Below are 23,933 nucleotides of genomic sequence, written 5' to 3'. Positions count from 1 at the left end.
ACCAACCTGTCCCTGTCTGTAGTACCAATCTGTCCCTGTCTGTAGTACCAACCTTTCCCTGTTTGAGTCTGTAATACCAACCTGTCCATGTCTGAGTCTGTAATACCAACCTGTCCCTGTCTGAGTCTGTAATACCAACCTGTCCCTGTCTGAGTCTGTAATACCAACCTGTCCCTGTCTGAGTCTGTAATACCAACCTGTCTGAGTCTGTAATACCAACCTGTCCCTGTCTGAGTCTGTAATACAAACCTGTCCCTGTCTGAGTCTGTAATACCAACCTGTCCCTGTCTGAGTCTGTAGTACCAGCCTGTCCCTGTCTGTAATACCAACCTGTCCATGTCTGAGTCTGTAATACCAACCTGTCCATGTCTCAGTCTATTTTACCAACCTGTCCCTGTCTGTAGTACCAATCTGTCCCTGTCTGTAATACCAACCTGTCCCTGTCTGAGTCTGTAATACCAACCTGTCCCTGTCTGAGTCTGTAATACCAACCTGTCCCTGTCTGAGTCTGTAATACAACCTGTCCCTGTCTGAGTCTGTAGTACCAACCTGTCCATGTCTGAGTCTGTAATACCAACCTGTCCCTGTCTGAGTCTGTAATACCAACCTGTCCCTGTCTGAGTCTGTAATACCAACCTGTCCCTGTTTGAGTCTGTAATACCAACCTGTCCCTGTCTGAGTCTGTAATACCAACCTGTCCCTGTCTGAGTCTGTAGTACCAACCTGTCCCTGTCTGAGTCTGTAATACCAACCTGTCCCTGTCTGTAGTACCAACCTGTCCCTGTCTGTAGTACCAACCTGTCCCTGTCTGAGTCTGTAATACCAACCTGTCCCTGTCTGAGTCTGTAATACAACCTGTCCCTGTCTGAGTCTGTAGTACCAACCTGTCCATGTCTGAGTCTGTAATACCAACCTGTCCCTGTCTGAGTCTGTAATACCAACCTGTCCCTGTCTGAGTCTGTAATACCAACCTGTCCCTGTTTGAGTCTGTAATACCAACCTGTCCCTGTCTGAGTCTGTAATACCAACCTGTCCCTGTCTGAGTCTGTAGTACCAACCTGTCCCTGTCTGAGTCTGTAATACCAACCTGTCCCTGTCTGTAGTACCAACCTGTCCCTGTCTGTAGTACCAACCTGTCCCTGTCTGAGTCTGTAATACCAACCTGTCCCTGTCTGAGTCTGTAATACCAACCTGTCCCTGTCTGTAGTACCAATCTGTCCCTGTCTGTAGTACCAACCTGTCCCTGTTTGAGTCTGTAATACCAACCCTGTGCCCAAGAACACCAAGGTAACCTGCCTAAATGACTACCGACCCGTAGCACTCGCGTCTGTAGACATGAAGTCCTTTGAAAGGCTGGTAATGGCTCACATTACCAGCCTGAGTGTGAGTGTGTGTGTGAGTATGAGTGTGTGTGTGTGTGAGTGCGTGTAAGTGTGTGTGAGTGTGTGTGTGTAAGTGTGTGTAAGTGTGTGTGAGTGCATACGGGTGTACCTGTAGCTGGGTTTTCCTTGACAGCTCCTGAATGGCTGTAGCTCCTCCCTCAGAGAATCAAGCTCCGCCTCTCTGGAGCATAGCTGAGGAGAACAAGAGCGAGAGGTTAGAGAGAGGTTAGAGAGAGATTAGTGTGTTAGAGAGAGGTAGAGAGAGGTTAGAGAGAGGTGTGTGTGTTAGAGAGAGGTTAGAGAGAGGTTAGTGTGTTAGAGAGAGGTTAGTGTGTTAGAGAGATGTTAGAGAGAGGTTAGAGGTTAGAGAGAGCTTAGAGAGAGGTTAGAGAGAGGTTAGTGTGTTACAGAGAGGTCTGTGTGTTAGAGAAAGGTTAGAGAGATGTTAGAGGTTAGAGAGAGGAGCGTGTGTTAGAGAGAGGTGTTAGTGTGTTAGAGAGAGCTTAGTGTGTTAGAGAGAAGTTAGTGTGTTAGAGAGAGGTTAGTGTGTTAGAGAGAGGTTAGTGTGTTAGAGAGAGGTTAGTGTGTTAGAGAGAGGTTAGTGTGTTAGAGAGAGGTTAGTGTGTTAGAGAGATGTTAGTGTGTTAGAGAGAGGTTAGCGTGTTAGAGAGAGGTTAGTGTGTTAGAGAGAGGTTAGTGTGTTAGAGAGAGGTTAGTGTGTTAGAGAGAGGTTAGCGTGTTAGAGAGAGGTTAGAGAGAGGTTAGTGTGTTAGAGAGTGTTAGAGAGAGGTTAGTGTGTTAGAGAGAGGTTAGAGAGAGGTTAGAGAGAGGTTAGAGAGAGGTTAATGTGTTAGAGAGAGGTTAGTGTGTTAGAGAGAGGTTAGTGTGTTAGAGAGAGGTTAATGTGTTAGAGAGAGGTTCGTGTGTTAGAGAGAGGTTAGAGAGAGGTTAGAGAGAGGTTAGACAGAGGTTAATGTGTTAGAGAGAGGTTAGAGAGAGGTTAGAGAGAGGTTAATGTGTTAGAGAGAGGTTAATGTGTTAGAGAGAGGTTAGAGAGAGGTTAGAGAGAGATACGTGTGTTAGAGAGAGGTTAGACAGAGATTAATGTGTTAGAGAGAGGTTAGAGAGAGGTTAGTGTGTTAGAGAGAGGTTAGAGAGAGGTTAGAGAGAGGTTAGAGAGAGGTTAGACAGAGGTTAATGTGTTAGAGAGAGGTTAGAGAGAGGTTAGAGAGAGGTTAGACAGAGGTTAATGTGTTAGAGAGAGGTTAGAGAGAGGTACGTGTGTTAGAGAGGTAAGACAGCGAGTCTTACCTGGCTCCAACATTAAACTAAAAATACATTATAGACAAAAGACTACAATTTACATCCAGTGCCAGTCAAACGTTTGGACACACCTACACCTACTCACCTACACCTACACCTACTCATTCATTTTTTGTGTGTTTTTTTTACTATTTTCTACGTTGTAGAATAATAGCGAAGACATCAAAACTATGAAATAACACATGGAATCATGTAAAAAGTGTTAAACAAATAAAAACATTATTTATATTTGAGATTCTTCAAAGTAGCCACCCTTTGCCTTGATGACAGCATTACACACTTAAATAAGCTTAAATAAGCAAAGATAAATGACAGTCCATCAAAGCACACTTAACCAGCATGGATACCACAGCATTCTGCAGCGATATGCCATCCCATCTGGTTTGTGCTTAGTGGCATCATCAGCATACATGGACCCACATGCTTTTTTTAATGCCAGTGGCAGATCATTGGTAAAAATAGAAAATAGTAGAGGGCCTAGAGAGCTGCCCTGTGGTACACCACACTTTCCATGTTTGACATTAGAGAAGCTTCCATTAATCCCCTAAGGTCGATGTCCTCAGAAATCGAATTAGTATAATAAATAAAATCCCCATTAAAATCTTTCAATTTAAGATAGAGACACAGTATCTGTTCTTTTTCATTGGATGTGACTCAATCCACCATATCCGCCTATGTCACACTTCCGCATCTGTGGGAAAGAGCTAGAGCGATGTCTGTCAGACCATGAGACATCTGTGGTGGAAGGTGACAGCTAGAGCGATGTTTGTCAGACCATGAGACATCTGTGGTGAAAGAGCTAGAGCGATGTCTGTCAGACCATGAGACATCTGTGGTGGAAGGTGACAGAGCTAGAGCGATGTCTGTCAGACCATGAGACATCTGTGGTGAAAAGTGACAGATAGAGCGATGTCTGTCAGACCATGAGACATCTGTGGTGGAAGGTGACAGAGCTAGAGCGATGTTTGTCAGACCATGAGACATCCCATCTGTGGTGAAAGGTGACAGAGCTAGAGTGATGTCTGTCAGACCATGAGACATCCCGAAAATCGGTCTTCTCACAAAATTATTTTTAGCTTCTGAACGGTTTGTCCTACAAACTATTAAAATATTAACTACTGTGGAAAGGTGAGACTCTCACAAACACATACATATTGGTTGTTTTGCTCTAGGATGCCCAGAGGCTTGAATGTCCCCAGGTACCAGTTGAAAGAACTAATGGAAGTACAGTATATATTGAGACTTTAGTAACAAAAAATTAGGGGTTAAATACATCAACAAAAAATATATATGTTTTCTGATCTTTCTTATATCGCTCTGATAAAGGACAGACAGAATAAACCTCCTTTAGGAGTACTATCTGTTGCTCCATATAGTGGTCTTCAAAATCAAATAGCAAAATTATCCCTGATAGGACCTTTTTAAAACAATTTCCACATAGCAAGAGGTAGCTTTTGGGAGTCTCAACCCGTTGGAATGTTGTCAAGGAGGGCGGTGTGTAAGGCCTGAGCCGAAAGAGGGGGACGTGGTACTCGCAATACAAGCAGAGTGATGTCCTTTACATGTGTGTGTGTATTAACTCACCTTTTCTCTCAGTGTGTCTATCTCCTGGTCTTTGTCTTGTAGGATGGTAGAGTGGGCCAACAGTGTCTCTGTAGCCTGGACAACAAGACACACTGTCATAGCAACAACGCACTGTCATAGCAACAACACACACTGTCATAGCAACAACACACACTGTCATAGCAACAACACACACTGTCATAACAACAACACACACTGTCATAACAACAACACACACTGTCATAACAACAACAAACACTGTCAGAGCAACAACACACACTGTCATAACAACAACAAACACTGTCATAACAACAACACACACTGTCATAACAACAACAAACACTGTCAGAGCAACAACACACATGGTCATAGCAACAACAACACACACTGTCATAACAACAACACACACTGTCATAACAACAACACACACTGTCATAGCAACAACACACACTGTCATAGCAACAACACGCACTGTCGTAATAACAACACACACTGTCATAACAACAACAAACACTGCAATAACAACAACACACACTGTCATAACAACAACAAACATTGTCATAGCAACAACACACACTAATATAACAACAACACACACTGTCATAGCAACAACAAGACACACTGTCATATCAACAACACACACTATCATAACAACAAGACACACTGTCATAGCAACAACACACACTGTCATAACAACAACAGTACAAACTGTCATGACAACAACAACATACACTGGCATAACAACAACAACACGCACTGTCATAACAACAACACAAACTGTCATAAAAACAACAGTACAAAATAAGCTCGAGATTCCATCCTAGCTGTGCTATAGAGGTGTCGGAGATTCCATCCTAGCTGTGCTATAGAGGGGTCTGGGATTCCATCCTAGCTGTGCTATAGAGGTGTCGGAGATTCCATCCTAGCTGTGCTATAGAGGGGTCTGGGATTCCATCCTAGCTGTGCTATAGAGGTGTCGGAGATTCCATCCTAGCTGTGCTATAGAGGTGTCGGAGATTCCATCCTAGCTGTGCTATAGAGGTGTCGGAGATTCCATCCTAGCTGTGCTATAGAGGTGTCGGAGATTCCATCCTAGCTGTGCTATAGAGGTGTCGGAGATTCCATCCTAGCTGTGCTATAGAGGTGTCGGAGATTCCATCCTAGCTGTGCTATAGAGGGGTTGGTTGTTTAGCAACAAAACTGAGGCGGGCGCAACTATGTGGCAAAACAGACGGGGTTGGCTTAAACTGATGACAACATGTAAACTATATTTAGTCTCAAATGTTTGTTGAAAACATAAATATATTTGTACAATGAGCACTTGTTGTCTCTCCTTAGTGTTATTGGTTAGCTATCGAAAAGCCATATTAGCATATTGTTATGAAATCAGTCAAAACAAGAACAAGATGATACTAGCTGAAACAGGCCACATGGCAGGGTCTTGTCATTGTTGTTAGCTATGTGGCGATCCAGAATCACAACACCTTACTGACTTTGAAGAGAGTGCATTGTTTTCGTGCCGTTGTCAGCTAACCCCTCTATAGTGCAAGTCACTATACAGCCAACAACCTTTTTTAAGGCCTTAACTTAGACGTTCACAAAGATCACATTCATGATGAACGCTGTGCAGTGGGCTCAACCATAAATAACCTTTAAAAGTCTGTAACAGTGAACTGTGATATAGCACTGCATTACTCCACTGCTTTCCAGTCTTTAAAAACGGTACAGAAAACAGGCTGTTAGTATTTTAGTTTGTGTGCCAAAGGAGGTTGGTGGCACCTTAATTGGGGAGGACAGGCTTGTGGAATTGGCTGGAGCCAAATCAGTTGAATGGTGTCAAATACATGGTTTCCATGGTTTCCATGTTTTTGATGCCATTCCATTTGCTCCGTTCCAGACATTATTAGGAGCCGTCCTTCCCTCAGCAGCCTCCACTGGTGTGTGAGTACCTGAGGCTGCTGTATCTCACTGAGCAGGGACAGAGGGTGTGTGAGTACCTGAGTCTGCTGTATCTCACTGAGCAGGGACAGAGGGGGTGTGAGTACCTGAGTCTGCTGTATCTCACTGAGCAGGGACAGAGGGTGTGTGTAAGTGTGTGTGTCATCCAGACTGGTGTCCTCTTCCAGCCTCTGGACTCTCCGCTCTAGAGAACGGCTCAGTGTCCGCAACTCAAACACCACACTCTGTTCCTGCTCCAACTACACACACACACACACACACACACACACACACACACACACACACACACACACACACACACACACACACACACACACACACACACACACACACACACACACACACACACACACACACAGGCTTGGGTTAGCAGGGTTAGTTCCTCCCACCCCCCTACCCTACTCCCTGACTCTTTCCCCAATGTCCCTCCCCCCCCCCCCCCACCCTACTCCCTGTCTCTATCACAATGTCCCTCCCACCTCCCCACCCTACTCCATGTCTCTATCCCCAATGTCACTCCCCCCCCACCCTACTCCCTGTCTCTATCCCAATGTCCCTCCCACCTCCCCACCCTACTCCATGTCTCTATCCCCAATGTCACCCCCCCCCCCCCACCCTACTCCCTGTCTCTATCCCCAATGTCCCTCCCCCCACCCCCCCTCCTACTCCCTGTCTCTATCCCAATGTCCCTCCCAATCCCCCACCCTACTCCCTGTCTCTATCCCCAATGTCCCTCCACCTACATCCAAATTAAGCAATCAACCCAGTCCCTCCAAGACCCACCCACTGTGTTCTCACCTGGGCTTCTCTCTCTCGCAGATTGGTCTGTAGATCTGTCAGTCTTTCTCTCTGCCTCTCCCTCTCTCCTCTCAGCCTATCACAGTCCTCCTGCCACAGCCTCAACTGTTCCTCCATATTACCCAGCCTCTCCTTCAACACCCTGTTCTGAAGAGGAGAGGAGAGAGGGATGAGAGGAGAGAGGGAGGAGTGTGTGTGTGTGTGTGTGTGTGTGTGTGTGTGTGTGTGTGTGTGTGTGTGTGTGTGTGTGTGTGTGTGTGTGTGTGTGTGTGTGTGTGTGTGTGTGTGTGTGTGTGTGTGTGTGTGTGTGTGCGTGCGTGTGTGTGTGTGTGTACCTCTGCTTGTGTGTTGTCTAGTTGTGTAGAACTAATGGTTTTGCTGAGGGAGGAGTCTTCCATCTCTTCTCGGAGTGAACGGAGTTCCACACGTAATGAGTGTTCTACTGACACCGCCTGGGGGAGTAGAACAGGATGGGGAGGGGGGAGGACAGGGAGGGAGGAGAGGGGGAGGACAGGGTAGGAGGAGAGGAGGGAGGGAGGAGAGGAGGGAGGGGGGAGGACAGGGTGGGAGGAGAGGAGGGAGGGGGGAGGACAGGGTAGGAGGAGAGGAGGGAGGGAGGAGAGGAGGGAGGGGGAGGACAGGGTGGGAGGAGGGAGGGAGGGGGAGGACAGGGTAGGAGGAGAGGAGGGAGGGAGGAGAGGAGGGAGGGGGGAGGACAGGGTGGGAGGAGAGGAGGGAGGGAGGAGAGGAGGGAGGGGGGAGGACAGGGAGGGAGGAGAGGAGGGAGGGAGGAGAGGAGGGAGGGGGGAGGACAGGGAGGGAGGAGAGGAGGGAGGGGGGAGGACAGGGAGGGAGGAGGAGGGAGGAGCGGAGGGGAGGGAGAAAGGGGGGGGGAGGGGGGAGGACAGGGAGGGAGAGAGGGAGGAGAGGCGAGAACGAGATGTATTGTGTTGTCTGTCTGACGTGTGATTAATGTAGGTGTGGTTGATTCAGCTGGCTGGTCTACATTCCATTCCACAGACCGTGGTCGAGTTCCTGTCTGACTACATTGAAGAAGTTGCATTGCATCAACCAATTGTGTGCCACACCACAGTTTGAAGGTTTGAAGACATCTCCCAATGTCCTTGTGACCTGGACGAACGTCAACTATTCCACTGGATCTGGTGTGGCCACCCTCGTTAAACCCCTTTCCAGGAGTGAGATCTAGCAGGCGTCTACAATGTAGTCAGCCTGGAACTCATCTATGTGTGTGCTTGTCTGTACCTCTGCCAACTCTTCCACCAGGCGGTGGTTGTGATTGGCCAGCTCAGTCAGCTGTGTGTTCTCCTCCCGCTTCTGGCCCTGCCCCCGGCTGTGATGTCGGTCCAGCTCGGCCAGTAAAGAGGAGAGTTCGGAGGTTAGCTCCGCCTCTCTCTGTTGTGACGACAGCTCACATACCTCCAATCTCCTCCGGAGAACATGCTTCTCCTGCTGCAGGACCTGACACACACACACAACCACACACGCACACACATGCACACACATACACACACAATCACACACGCACACACACACATGCACACACATACAGTCACAACCACAGAAAACACTACATCTATACATCGTTGCTCCTAAAACACTGGTTCTCTCTTAGCTGTCTGTCTCTCTGTGTCAGTTGTCTCTCCTCTACCTGTCTGTGTCAGTTGTCTCTCCTCTACCTGTCTGTGTCAGTTGTCTCTCCTCTACCTGTCTGTGTCAGTTATCTGCTCTCTGTCAATTATCTCTCCTCTACCTGTCGGTGTCAGTTATCTCTCCTCTACCTGTCTGTGTCAGTTGTCTCTCATCTACCTGTCTGTGTCGGTTATCTCTCCTCTACCTGTCTGTGTCAGTTATCTCTCCTCTACCTGTCCGTGTCAGTTATCTCTCCTCTACCTGTCTGTGTCAGTTGTCTCTCCTCTACCTGTCTGTGTCAGTTATCTCACCTCTACCTGTCTGTGTCATTTATCTCTCCTCTACCGGTCTGTGTCAGTTATCTGCTCTCTGTCAGTTATCTCTCCTCTACCTGTCTGTTTCAGTTGTCTCTCCTCTACCTGTCTGTGTCAGTTATCTCTCCTCTACCTGTCTGTGTCAGTTATCTGCTCTCTGTCAGTTATCTCTCCTCTACCCATCTGTGTCAGTGGTCTCTCCTCTACCTGTCTGTGTCAGTTATCTGCTCTCTGTCAGTTATCTCTCCTCTACCTGTCTGTGTCAGTTGTCTCTCATCTACCTGTCTGTGTCAGTTATCTCTCCTCTACCTGTCTGTGTCGGTTATCTGCTCTCTGTCAGTTATCTCTCCTCTGCCTGTCTGTGTCAGTTATCTGCTCTCTGTCAGGTATCTCTCCTCTACCTGTCTGTATCAGTTGTCTCTCATCTACCTGTCTGTGTCAGTTATCTCTCCGCTACCTGTCTGTCTCAGTTATCTCTCCTCTACCTGTCCGTGTCAGTTATCTCTCCTCTACCTGTCTGTGTCAGTTGTCTCTCCTCTACCTGTCTGTGTCAGTAATCTCTCCTCTACCTGTCTGTGTCAGTTATCTGCTCTCTGTCAGTTATCTCTCCTCTACCTGCCTGTGTCAGTGGTCTCTCCTCTACCTGTCTGTGTCAGTTATCTGCTCTCTGTCAGTTATCTCTCCTCTACCTGTCTGTGTCAGTTATCTGCTCTCTGTCAGTTATCTCTCCTCTACCTGTCTGTGTCAGTTATCTCTCCTCTACCTGTCTGTGTCAGGTATCTTGCCTCTACCTGTCGGTGTCAGTTATCTGCTATCTGTCAGTTATCTCTCCTCTACCTGTCTGTGTCAGGTATCTTGCCTCTACCTGTCTGTGTCAGTTATCTGCTCTCTGTCAGTTATCTCTCCTCTACCTGTCTGTGTCAGTTATCTCTCCTCTACCTGTCTGTGTCGGTTATCTCTCCTCTACCTGTCTCTGTCAGTTGTCTCTCCTCTACCTGTTTGTGTCAGCTGTCCATCCTCTACCTGTCTGTGTCAGTTGTCTCTCCTCTACCTGTCTGTGTCAGTTATCTCTCCTCTACCTGTCTGCGTCAGTTGTCTATCCTCTACCTGTCTGTGTCAGTTGTCTTTCCTCTACCTGTCTGTGTCAGTGGTCTCTCCTCTACCTGTCTGTGTCAGTTATCTGCTCTCTGTCAGTTATCTCTCCTCTACTTGTCTGTTTTCAGTTGTCTCTCCTCTATCTGTCTGTGTCAGTTGTCTCTCATCTACCTGTCTGTGTCAGTTATCTGCTCTCTGTCAGTTATCTCTCCTCTACCTGTCTGTGTCAGCTGTCTATCCTCTACCTGTCTGTGTCAGTTGTCTCTCCTCTACCTGTCTATGTCAGTTGTCTCCCCTCTACCTGTCTGTGTCAGTCGTCTATCCTATACCTGTCTGTGTCAGTTGTCTCTCCTCTACCTGTCTGTGTCAGTTATCTCTCCTCTACCTGTCTGTGTCGGTTATCTGCTCTCTGTCAGTTATCTCTCCTCTGCCTGTCTGTGTCAGTTATCTCTCCTCTACCTGTCTGTGTCAGTTATCTCTCCTCTACCTGTCTGTGTCAGTTGTCTCTCCTCTACCTGTCTGTGTCAGTTATCTCTCCTCTACCTGTCTGTGTCAGTTGTCTCTCCTCTACCTGTCTGTGTCAGTTATCTCTCCTCTACCTGTCTGTGTCGGTTATCTGCTCTCTGTCAGTTATCTCTCCCCTACCTGGCTGTGTCAGTTGTCTCTCCTCTACCTGCCTGTGTCAGTTATCTCTCCTCTACCTGTCTGTGTCAGTTATCTCCCCTCTACCTGTCAGTGTCAGTTATCTCTCCTCTACCTGTCTGTGTCGGTTGTCTCTCCTTTACCTGTCTGTGTCAGTGGTCTCTCCTCTACCTGTCTGTGTCAGTTATCTGCTCTCTGTCAGTTATCTCTCCTCTACCTGTCTGTGTCAGTTATCTCTCCTCTACCTGTCTGTGTCAGTTATCTCTCCTCTACCTGTCTGTGTCAGTTGTCTCTCCTCTACCTGTCTGTGTCAGTTATCTCTCCTCTACCTGTCTGTGTCGGTTATCTGCTCTCTGTCAGTTATCTCTCCCCTACCTGGCTGTGTCAGTTGTCTCTCCTCTACCTGCCTGTGTCAGTTATCTCTCCTCTACCTGTCTGTGTCAGTTATCTCCCCTCTACCTGTCAGTGTCAGTTATCTCTCCTCTGCCTGTCTGTGTCGGTTGTCTCTCCTTTACCTGTCTGTGTCAGTGGTCTCTCCTCTACCTGTCTGTATCAGTTATCTGCTCTCTGTCAGTTATCTCTCCTCTATCTGTCTGTGTCAGTTATCTGCTCTCTGTCAGTTATCTCTCCACTACCTGTCGGTGTCAGTTATCTCTCCTCTACCTGTCTGTGTCAGTTGTCTCTCATCTACCTGTCTGTGTCAGTTATCTCTCCTCTATCTGTCTGTGTCAGTTATCTGCTCTCTGTCAGTTATCTCTCCTCTACCTGTCTGTGTCAGTTATCTCTCCTCTACTTGTCTGTTTTCAGTTGTCTCTCCTCTATCTGTCTGTGTCAGTTGTCTCTCATCTACCTGTCTGTGTCAGTTATCTGCTCTCTGTCAGTTATCTCTCCTCTACCTGTCTGTGTCAGCTTTCTATCCTCTACCTGTCTGTGTCAGTTGTCTCTCCTCTACCTGTCTATGTCAGTTGTCTCCCCTCTACCTGTCTGTGTCAGTCGTCTATCCTATACCTGTCTGTGTCAGTTGTCTCTCCTCTACCTGTCTGTGTCAGTTATCTCTCCTCTACCTGTCTGTGTCGGTTATCTGCTCTCTGTCAGTTATCTCTCCTCTGCCTGTCGTGTCAGTTATCTCTCCTCTACCTGTCTGTGTCAGTTATCTCTCCTCTACCTGTCTGTGTCTGTTGTCTCTCCTCTACCTGTCTGTGTCAGTTATCTCTCATCTACCTGTCTGTGTCAGTTGTCTCTCCTCTACCTGTCTGTGTCAGTTATCTCTCCTCTACCTGTCTGTGTCAGTTATCTCTCCTTTACCTGTCTGTGTCAGTTATCTCTCCTCTACCTATCTGTGTCAGTTATCTCTCCTCGACCTGTCTGTGTCAGTTATCTCTCCTCTACCTGTCTGTGTCAGTTATCTCTCCTCTACCTGTCTGTGTCAGTTATCTCTCCTCTATCTGTCTGTGTCAGTTGTCTCTCCTCTACCTGTCTGTGTCAGTTATCTCTCCTCTACCTGTCTGTGTCAGTTATCTCTCATCTACCTGTCTGTGTCAGTTATCTCTCAGTTGTCTCTCCTCTACCTGTCTGTGTCAGTTGTCCAGCCTCTACCTGTCTATGTCAGTTGTCTCCCCTCTACCTGTCTGTGTCAGTCGTCTATCCTATACCTGTCTGTGTCAGTTGTCTCTCCTCTACCTGTCTGTGTCAGTTATCTCTCCTCTACCTGTCTGTGTCAGTTATCTGCTCTCTGTCAGTTATCTCTCCTCTACCTGTCTGTGTCAGTTATCTCTCCTCTACTTGTCTGTTTTCAGTTGTCTCTCCTCTATCTGTCTGTGTCAGTTGTCTCTCCTCTACCTGTCTGTGTCAGTTATCTGCTCTCTGTCAGTTATCTCTCCTCTACCTGTCTGTGTCAGCTGTCTATCCTCTACCTGTCTGTGTCAGTTGTCTCTCCTCTACCTGTCTATGTCAGTTGTCTCCCCTCTACCTGTCTGTGTCGGTTATCTGCTCTCTGTCAGTTATCTCTCCTCTGCCTGTCTGTGTCAGTTGTCTCTCATCTACCTGTCTGTGTCAGTTATCTCTCCTCTATCTGTCTGTGTCAGTTATCTGCTCTCTGTCAGTTATCTCTCCTCTACCTGTCTGTGTCAGTTATCTGCTCTCTGTCAGTTATCTCTCCTCTACCTGTCTGTGTCAGCTTTCTATCCTCTACCTGTCTGTGTCAGTTGTCTCTCCTCTACCTGTCTATGTCAGTTGTCTCCCCTCTACCTGTCTGTGTCAGTCGTCTCTCCTCTACCTGTCTGTGTCAGTTATCTCTCCTCTACCTGCCTGTGTCGGTTATCTGCTCTCGGTCAGTTATCTCTCCCCTACCTGGCTGTGTCAGTTGTCTCTCCTCTACCTGCCTGTGTCAGTTATCTCTCCTCTACCTGTCTGTGTCAGTTATCTCCCCTCTACCTGTCAGTGTCAGTTATCTCTCCTCTACCTGTCTGTGTCGGTTGTCTCTCCTTTACCTGTCTGTGTCAGTGGTCTCTCCTCTACCTGTCTGTGTCAGTTATCTGCTCTCTGTCAGTTATCTCTCCTCTACCTGTCTGTGTCAGTTATCTCTCCTCTACCTGTCTGTGTCAGTTATCTCTCCTCTACCTGTCTGTGTCAGTTGTCTCTCCTCTACCTGTCTGTGTCAGTTATCTCTCCTCTACCTGTCTGTGTCGGTTATCTGCTCTCTGTCAGTTATCTCTCCCCTACCTGGCTGTGTCAGTTGTCTCTCCTCTACCTGCCTGTGTCAGTTATCTCTCCTCTACCTGTCTGTGTCGGTTGTCTCTCCTTTACCTGTCTGTGTCAGTGGTCTCTCCTCTACCTGTCTGTATCAGTTATCTGCTCTCTGTCAGTTATCTCTCCTCTATCTGTCTGTGTCAGTTATCTGCTCTCTGTCAGTTATCTCTCCACTACCTGTCGGTGTCAGTTATCTCTCCTCTACCTGTCTGTGTCAGTTGTCTCTCATCTACCTGTCTGTGTCAGTTATCTCTCCTCTATCTGTCTGTGTCAGTTATCTGCTCTCTGTCAGTTATCTCTCCTCTACCTGTCTGTGTCAGTTATCTCTCCTCTACTTGTCTGTTTTCAGTTGTCTCTCCTCTATCTGTCTGTGTCAGTTGTCTCTCATCTACCTGTCTGTGTCAGTTATCTGCTCTCTGTCAGTTATCTCTCCTCTACCTGTCTGTGTCAGCTTTCTATCCTCTACCTGTCTGTGTCAGTTGTCTCTCCTCTACCTGTCTATGTCAGTTGTCTCCCCTCTACCTGTCTGTGTCAGTCGTCTATCCTATACCTGTCTGTGTCAGTTGTCTCTCCTCTACCTGTCTGTGTCAGTTATCTCTCCTCTACCTGTCTGTGTCGGTTATCTGCTCTCTGTCAGTTATCTCTCCTCTGCCTGTCGTGTCAGTTATCTCTCCTCTACCTGTCTGTGTCAGTTATCTCTCCTCTACCTGTCTGTGTCTGTTGTCTCTCCTCTACCTGTCTGTGTCAGTTATCTCTCATCTACCTGTCTGTGTCAGTTGTCTCTCCTCTACCTGTCTGTGTCAGTTATCTCTCCTCTACCTGTCTGTGTCAGTTATCTCTCCTTTACCTGTCTGTGTCAGTTATCTCTCCTCTACCTATCTGTGTCAGTTATCTCTCCTCGACCTGTCTGTGTCAGTTATCTCTCCTCTACCTGTCTGTGTCAGTTATCTCTCCTCTACCTGTCTGTGTCAGTTATCTCTCCTCTATCTGTCTGTGTCAGTTGTCTCTCCTCTACCTGTCTGTGTCAGTTATCTCTCCTCTACCTGTCTGTGTCAGTTATCTCTCATCTACCTGTCTGTGTCAGTTATCTCTCAGTTGTCTCTCCTCTACCTGTCTGTGTCAGTTGTCCAGCCTCTACCTGTCTATGTCAGTTGTCTCCCCTCTACCTGTCTGTGTCAGTCGTCTATCCTATACCTGTCTGTGTCAGTTGTCTCTCCTCTACCTGTCTGTGTCAGTTATCTCTCCTCTACCTGTCTGTGTCAGTTATCTGCTCTCTGTCAGTTATCTCTCCTCTACCTGTCTGTGTCAGTTATCTCTCCTCTACTTGTCTGTTTTCAGTTGTCTCTCCTCTATCTGTCTGTGTCAGTTGTCTCTCCTCTACCTGTCTGTGTCAGTTATCTGCTCTCTGTCAGTTATCTCTCCTCTACCTGTCTGTGTCAGCTGTCTATCCTCTACCTGTCTGTGTCAGTTGTCTCTCCTCTACCTGTCTATGTCAGTTGTCTCCCCTCTACCTGTCTGTGTCGGTTATCTGCTCTCTGTCAGTTATCTCTCCTCTGCCTGTCTGTGTCAGTTGTCTCTCATCTACCTGTCTGTGTCAGTTATCTCTCCTCTATCTGTCTGTGTCAGTTATCTGCTCTCTGTCAGTTATCTCTCCTCTACCTGTCTGTGTCAGTTATCTCTCCTCTACTTGTCTGTTTTCAGTTGTCTCTCCTCTATCTGTCTGTGTCAGTTGTCTCTCATCTACCTGTCTGTGTCAGTTATCTGCTCTCTGTCAGTTATCTCTCCTCTACCTGTCTGTGTCAGCTTTCTATCCTCTACCTGTCTGTGTCAGTTGTCTCTCCTCTACCTGTCTATGTCAGTTGTCTCCCCTCTACCTGTCTGTGTCAGTCGTCTATCCTATACCTGTCTGTGTCAGTTGTCTCTCCTCTACCTGTCTGTGTCAGTTATCTCTCCTCTACCTGTCTGTGTCGGTTATCTGCTCTCTGTCAGTTATCTCTCCTCTGCCTGTCTGTGTCAGTTATCTCTCCTCTACCTGTCTGTGTCAGTTATCTCTCCTCTACCTGTCTGTGTCAGTTGTCTCTCCTCTACCTGTCTGTGTCAGTTGTCTCTCCTCTACCTGTCTGTGTCAGTTATCTCTCGTCTACCTGTCTGTGTCAGTTGTCTCTCCTCTACCTGTCTGTGTCAGTTATCTCTCCTCTACCTGTCTGTGTCAGTTATCTCTCCTTTACCTGTCTGTGTCAGTTATCTCTCCTCTACCTGTCTGTGTCAGTTATCTCTCATCGACCTGTCTGTGTCAGTTATCTCTCCTCTACCTGTCTGTGTCAGTTATCTCTCCTCTACCTGTCTGTGTCAGTTATCTCTCCTCTATCTGTCTGTGTCAGTTGTCTCTCCTCTACCTGTCTGTGTCAGTTATCTCTCCTCTACCTGTCTGTGTCAGTTATCTCTCATCTACCTGTCTGTGTCAGTTATCTCTCAGTTGTCTCTCCTCTACCTGTCTGTGTCAGTTGTCCAGCCTCTACCTGTCTATGTCAGTTGTCTCCCCTCTACCTGTCTGTGTCAGTCGTCTATCCTATACCTGTCTGTGTCAGTCGTCTATCCTATACCTGTCTGTGTCAGTTATCTCTCCTCTACCTGTCTGTGTCAGTTATCTCTCCTCTACTTGTCTGTTTTCAGTTGTCTCTCCTCTATCTGTCTGTGTCAGTTGTCTCTCCTCTACCTGTCTGTGTCAGTTATCTGCTCTCTGTCAGTTATCTCTCCTCTACCTGTCTGTGTCAGCTGTCTATCCTCTACCTGTCTGTGTCAGTTGTCTCTCCTCTACCTGTCTATGTCAGTTGTCTCCCCTCTACCTGTCTGTGTCGGTTATCTGCTCTCTGTCAGTTATCTCTCCTCTGCCTGTCTGTGTCAGTTATCTCTCCTCTACCTGTCTGTGTCAGTTATCTCTCCTCTACCTGTCTGTGTCTGTTGTCTCCCCTCTACCTGTCTGTGTCAGTTATCTCTCCTCTACCTGTCTGTGTCAGTTGTCTCTCCTCTACCTGTCTGTGTCAGTTATCTCTCCTCTACCTGTCTGTGTCAGTTATCTCTCCTCTACCTGTCTGTGTCAGTTATCTCTCCTCTACCTGTCTGTGTCAGTTATCTCTCCTCGACCTGTCTGTGTCAGTTATCTCTCCTCTACCTGTCTGTGTCAGTTATCTCTCCTCTACCTGTCTGTGTCAGTTATCTCTCCTCTATCTGTCTGTGTCAGTTGTCTCTCCTCTACCTGTCTGTGTCAGTTATCTCTCCTCTACCTGTCTGTGTCAGTTATCTCTCCTCTACCTGTCTGTGTCAGTTATCTCTCAGTTGTCTCTCCTCTACCTGTCTGTGTCAGTTGTCTATCCTCTACCTGTCTATGTCAGTTGTCTCCCCTCTACCTGTCTGTGTCAGTCGTCTATCCTATACCTGTCTGTGTCAGTTGTCTCTCCTCTACCTGTCTGTGTCAGTTATCTCTCCTCTACCTGTCTGTGTCGGTTATCTGCTCTCTGTCAGTTATCTCTCCTCTGCCTGTCTGTGTCAGTTATCTCTCATCTACCTGTCTGTGTCAGTTATCTCTCCTCTACCTCTCTGTGTCAGTTGTCTCTCCTCTACCTGTCTGTGTCAGTTATCTCTCCTCTACCTGTCTGTGTCAGTTGTCTCTCCTCTACCTGTCTGTGTCAGTTGTCTCTCCTCTACCTGTCTGTGTCAGTTATCTCTCCTCTACCTGTCTGTGTCAGTTATCTCTCCTTTACCTGTCTGTGTCAGTTATCTCTCCTCTACCTGTCTGTGTCAGTTATCTCTCCTCGACCTGTCTGTGTCAGTTATCTCTCCTCTACCTGTCTGTGTCAGTTATCTCTCCTCTACCTGTCTGTGTCAGTTATCTCTCCTCTATCTGTCTGTGTCAGTTGTCTCTCCTCTACCTGTCTGTGTCAGTTATCTCTCCTCTACCTGTCTGTGTCAGTTATCTCTCCTCTACCTGTCTGTGTCAGTTATCTCTCAGTTGTCTCTCCTCTACCTGTCTGTGTCAGTTGTCCATCCTCTACCTGTCTGCGTCAGTTGTCTCTCCTCTACCTGTCTGTGTCAGTTATCTCTCCTCTACCTGTCTGTGTCAGTTGTCTATCCTCTACCTGTCTGTGTCAGTTATCTCTCCTCTACCTGTCTGTGTCAGTTGTCTCACCTCTACATGTCTGTCTCTCTGTATCAGTGCCTCGGCCAGCTCTTCATTCCTCTCCAACAGAGCCTGGCCCAACTCAGCAGCCAGGATCAGATCTGTCTCTAGACCCTCCTCCAGCTCTGCCTTCAACCCCGCCTTCCCCATGGAGCCACTCCCACCCTGGCAGCAGGAGGAGGAACTGGAGGAGGGATAATTGAGAGAGAGAGAATGGGAGGAGGTGGAGGAGAGGGGGAAGAAGGAGTCTTCCAAGCTGGGGGAGGGAAGGCTGTCCTTTCTGGAGAACATCGGAGGAGCCACAGGGGTTGGAGGTTACACCACCTTGTTAGTGTCAGGGGTCAGAGAGCCCTACCCCTCATCTCTCAGTCCGCTACGCCTTAAACAACTTGATTGGGACTGGTCTGGTCTGGTTTGAACTGGTTTAGTTCTGGTCTGGGTCTGGTTCTGATCTGGACTGGTCTGATCTGGTCTGGTCTGGGATAGGGTGGAGAGGTGAAGGCCCCCCTGGATTGGTTGGATCTCTGAAACTAAAACAAACAGAAACAGTCCCTGATTGGCTGAATGGTGATGACGTGAAAGCTGATTGGTTAAATGGTGATGATGTGAAAGCTGATTGGCTGAATGGTGATGATGTGAAAGCTGATTGGATGAATGGTGATGATGTGAAAGCTGATTGGATGAATGGTGATGATATGAATTGTAAGACGTTATTACGTTTACTTAATACAATACTACCCCTATACTACCACTATACTACAATATTACCACAATACTACCCCTATACTACCACTATACTACAATATTACCACAATACTGCTGCTATACTACCACGAAACGACCACTATACTACAATATCTACACTATACTGCTACAATACTAACAGTATACTACAATATGGTCACAATGCTACTCCCTGCTACCACTATACTGCGGTACTGCCACTATTCTACTACATTGACACCACTATACTACAACACTACCGCTAATAAACCACAATACTAACACTATTCTACAACAATACTACCACTGCCCTAAAATACTACCGTCATACTACTGTGATACTACCACTATACCACAATACTACCACTATACTACAACACTGCCACGATACCACAATGCTACCACTATACTACAACACTGCCAATAAACTACAACACTACCACTATGCTACTATGCGGAGACTATACTACAACACTACCACTATACTACAACACTACCACTATACTATTATACCGACACTATACTACTATGCTGACACTATATTACTATACTGACACTATACTAAAATACTGCCACTATGCTATTATACTGACACTAAACTACAATAATACCACCATACTACTATGCTGACACTATACTACAACACTAACAATATACTACTATGCTGACACTATACTACAATACTGCCACTATGCTATTATACTGATACTAAACTACAATAATACCACCATACTACTATGCTGACACTACACTACAACACTACCACTATACTACTACACTGACACTATACTACAACAATATGACTACACTACAGCACTACCACTACACTACAACACTACCACTACACTACAACACTATGACTACACTACAGCACTTCCACTACACTACAACACTACCACTACACTACAACACTACCACTATACTACAACACTACCACTATAATACTATGCTGACACTATACTACTACACTACCACTATACTACATCACTACCACTATACTACAACACTACCACTATACTACAACACTACCACTATACTACAACAGTACCACTACACTACAGCACTACCACTATACTACAACACTACCACTATACTACAACACTACCACAATACTACAACACTACCACTATACTACTACGCTGACACTATACTACAGCACTACCTCTATACTACAACACTACCACTATACTACTACGCTGACACTATACTACAACACTACCACTACACTACAATACTACAACACTGCCACTATACTACTACACTGCCACTATACTACAACACTACCACTACACTGCCACTATACTACAACACTACCACTACACTACAGCACTACCACTATACTACAACACTGCCACTATACTACAACACTACCACTATACTACAACACTACCACTATACTACAACACTACCACTACACTACACAGCAGTACCACTATACTACAACACTATGACTACACTACAGCACTACCGCTACACTACAACACTACCACTACACTACAGCACTACCACTACACTACAACACTACCACTATACTACAACACTACCACTATACTACAACACTACCACTATACTACTATGCTGACACTATACTACTATGCGGACACTATACTACAACACTACCACTATGCTACAGCACTACAACTGTACTACAACACTACCACTATACTACAACACTACCACTATACTACTACGCTGACACTATACTACTACACTACCACTATACTACATCACTACCACTATACTACAACACTACCACTATACTACAACACTACCACTACACTACAGCACTACCACTATACTACAACACTACCACTACACTACAACACTACCACTACACTACCAACACTACCACTATACTACAACACTACCACTATACTACAGTACAAGCACTATACTACTACGCTAACACTATACTACAACACTACCACTATACTACAGCACTACCACTATACTACTACACTGCCACTATACTACATCACTACCACTATTCTACATCACTACCACTATACTACTATGCTGACACTATATGACTACGCTGACACTATACTACAACACTACCACTATGCTACTACACTGCCACTATACTACAACACTACCACTACACTGCCACTATACTACAACACTACCACTACACTACAGCACTACCACTATACTACAACACTGCCACTATACTACAACACTACCACTATACTACAACACTACCACTATACTACAACACTACCACTACACTACAGCAGTACCACTATACTACAACACTATGACTACACTACAGCACTCCCGCTACACTACAACACTACCACTACACTACAGCACTACCACTACACTACAACACTACCACTATACTACAACACTACCACTATACTACAACACTACCACTATACTACTATGCTGACACTATACTACTATGCGGACACTATACTACAACACTACCACTATGCTACAGCACTACAACTGTACTACAACACTACCACTATACTACAACACTACCACTATACTACTACGCTGACACTATACTACTACACTACCACTATACTACATCACTACCACTATACTACAACACTACCACTATACTACAACACTACCACTACACTACAGCACTACCACTGCACTACAGCACTACCACTATACTACTACGCTGACACTATACTACAACACTACCACTATACTACAGCGCTACCACTATACTACTACGCTGACACTATACTACAACACTACCACTATACTACAGCGCTACCACTATACTACAACACTACCACTATACTACAACACTACCACTATACTACAGCGCTACCACTATACTACTACGCTGACACTATACTACAACACTACCACTATACTACTACGCCGACACTATACTACAGCGCTACCACTATACTACAACGCTACCACTATACTACAACACTACCACTATACTACAGTGCTACCACTATACTACTACGCTGACACTATACTACAACACTACCACTATACTACAGCGCTACCACTATACTACCGCACGAGCACTATACTACAACACTACCACTATACTACAGCACTACCACTATACTACAACACTACCACTATACTACTACACTGCCACTATACTGCATCACTAGCACTATACTACATCACTAACACTATACTACAACACTACCACTATACTACTACGCTAACACTATACTACAACACTACCACTATACTACAACACTATGACTACACTACAACACTACCACTATACTACAGCACTACCACTATACTACAACACTACCACTATACTACTACACTGCCACTATACTACAACACTACCACTATACTACAACACTACCACTATACTACAGCACTACCACTATACTACTACGCTAACACTATACTACAACACTACCACTACACTACAGCAGTACCACTATACTACAACACTACCACTATACTACAACACTACCACTATACTACTATGCTGACACTATACTACTATGCGGACACTATACTACAACACTACACTATGCTACAGCACTACAACTGTACTACAACACTACCACTATACTACAACACTACCACTATACTACTACGCTGACACTATACTGCTACACTACCACTATACTACATCACTACCACTATACTACAACACTACCACTATACTACAACACTACCACTACGCTACAGCACTACCACTGCACTACAGCACTACCACTATACTACTACGCTGACACTATACTACAACACTACCACTATACTACAGCGCTACCACTATACTACTACGCTGACACTATACTACAACACTACCACTATACTACTACGCTGACACTATACTACAGCGCTACCACTATACTACAACGCTACCACTATACTACAACACTACCACTATACTACAGCGCTACCACTATACTACCGCACGAGCACTATACTACAACACTACCACTATACTACAGCACTACCACTATACTACAACACTACCACTATACTACTACACTGCCACTATACTACATCACTAGCACTATACTACATCACTAACACTATACTACAACACTACCACTATACTACTACGCTAACACTATACTACAACACTACCACTATACTACAACACTATGACTACACTACAACACTACCACTATACTACAGCACTACCACTATACTACAACACTACCACTATACTACTACACTACCACTATACTACAACACTACCACTATACTACAACACTACCACTATACTACAGCACTACCACTATACTACTACGCTGACACTATACTACAACACATCGCTATACTACTGTGCTGACACTATACTATTATACTGCTACAATGCTGCTGCAGTAATGATGCAATACTACCACTATACTACTATGCTGACACTATACTATTATACTACTACAATACTACCACTATACTGCTGCAATACTACCACTATACTACTATGCTGACACAATACTATTATACTACTACAATACTACCACTATACTGCTGCAATACTGCCACTATACTACTACATTACTATAAATAGCAGTTTCAGTGGCATACCCTATCCACCTCCCCATTCCACAGTCACACCGATACACACCCTTCTCTAAAAGCTGGTTTGGGTTGCATAAACAGACAGTATGGAACAGAGAGAACTCTACTGTCCTCTACACACACACTAACCGTTAACACCAAACACTAACCGTTAACACCAAACACTAACCGTTAACACCAAACACTAACTATTAACACCAAACACTAACTATTAACACCAAACACTAACCGTTAACACCAAACACTAACCGTAAACACCAAACACTAACTATTAACACCAAACACTAACTATTAACACCAAACACTAACCGTAAACACCAAACACTAACCGTAAACACCAAACACTAACCGTTAACACCAAACACTAACCGTAAACACCAAACACTAACCGTTAACACCAAACACTAACCGTTAACACCAAACACTAACTATTAACACCAAACACTAACTATTAACACCAAACACTAACCGTTAACACCAAACACTAACTATTAACACCAAACACTAACCTGTGTGTGTTGTGTCTCCTACCTGCTCCTGCTGCCGTTGCTGCCAAACAACTTCTACTGCTCTTCCTGTTTGCCTCCTCAGGTGTGATTCATCGGGTTTCTGTGGGGCTGCCCCTCACCCTCTGCATATTAGTAGGTGGGAGTGGGATGTATGATGGGGGGTTACTCCACGTATTCATGTATTTATGTGGACGTAGAAGCACTCTCTATTGTCCTAGTCAATTTTCACCATTGCGGACCATAAAATATATCATATCATATCTGCGTCTACGGGAGCGGGGCATGCAAATGAGGCTGGAAGCTCCACCTACAAGTGACACAAAGAACAGTCAGTGATTGTCCTCTCTCTCTCTCTCTCTCTCCTCTCTCTCTCTCTGTCTTTCTCTGTCTTTCTCTCTACCCCCCCCCCTCTCTCTCTCTCTCTCTTTTCTCTCCCTTTCTCTCTTTTCTCTCTTTTCTCTCTTTTCTCTCTCTCTCTCTCTCTCTCTCTCTCTCTCTCTCTCTCTTTCTTTCTCCCACTCTACTCTCTCTCTTTTCACATATCTCTCTCTCTCTGATGTTACCC

General features: G+C 45.8%; 1 protein-coding gene across 5 annotated transcripts in view; it reads right to left on the bottom strand.

Moving 5' to 3' along the window:
* bicdl2 (BICD family like cargo adaptor 2) overlaps positions 1-23,626 on the bottom strand; it is a 62,241-nt gene extending 38,615 nt beyond the window's left edge. Inside the window, exons 1-8 of one of the 5 annotated variants that reach the window (XM_031809596.1) lie at positions 23,369-23,616; positions 17,661-18,181; positions 8,289-8,504; positions 7,361-7,477; positions 7,026-7,172; positions 6,266-6,466; positions 4,290-4,364; positions 1,492-1,574 (exon numbers count right to left, since the gene is read on the bottom strand). In XM_031809596.1, coding sequence (XP_031665456.1) covers positions 1,492-1,574; positions 4,290-4,364; positions 6,266-6,466; positions 7,026-7,172; positions 7,361-7,477; positions 8,289-8,504; positions 17,661-17,942 — 1,121 coding nt within the window. In that variant the 5' untranslated portion in view covers positions 17,943-18,181; positions 23,369-23,616. Of the gene's footprint in view, positions 1-1,491; positions 1,575-4,289; positions 4,365-6,265; positions 6,467-7,025; positions 7,173-7,360; positions 7,478-8,288; positions 8,505-17,660; positions 18,182-23,368 lie in introns of all 5 variants that reach the window. The other 4 variants (XM_031809595.1, XM_031809598.1, XM_031809597.1 and 1 more) reach the window with 4 other exon arrangements.
* Between the last annotated feature and the right edge of the window lie 307 nt (positions 23,627-23,933).

Source organism: Oncorhynchus kisutch, linkage group LG29 (genome assembly GCF_002021735.2).
Source record: "Oncorhynchus kisutch isolate 150728-3 linkage group LG29, Okis_V2, whole genome shotgun sequence".
NCBI lineage: Eukaryota > Metazoa > Chordata > Actinopteri > Salmoniformes > Salmonidae > Oncorhynchus > Oncorhynchus kisutch.
Note: the sequence above shows the minus strand (reverse complement) of the source record. Positions and strands in the feature narration are given on the sequence as shown.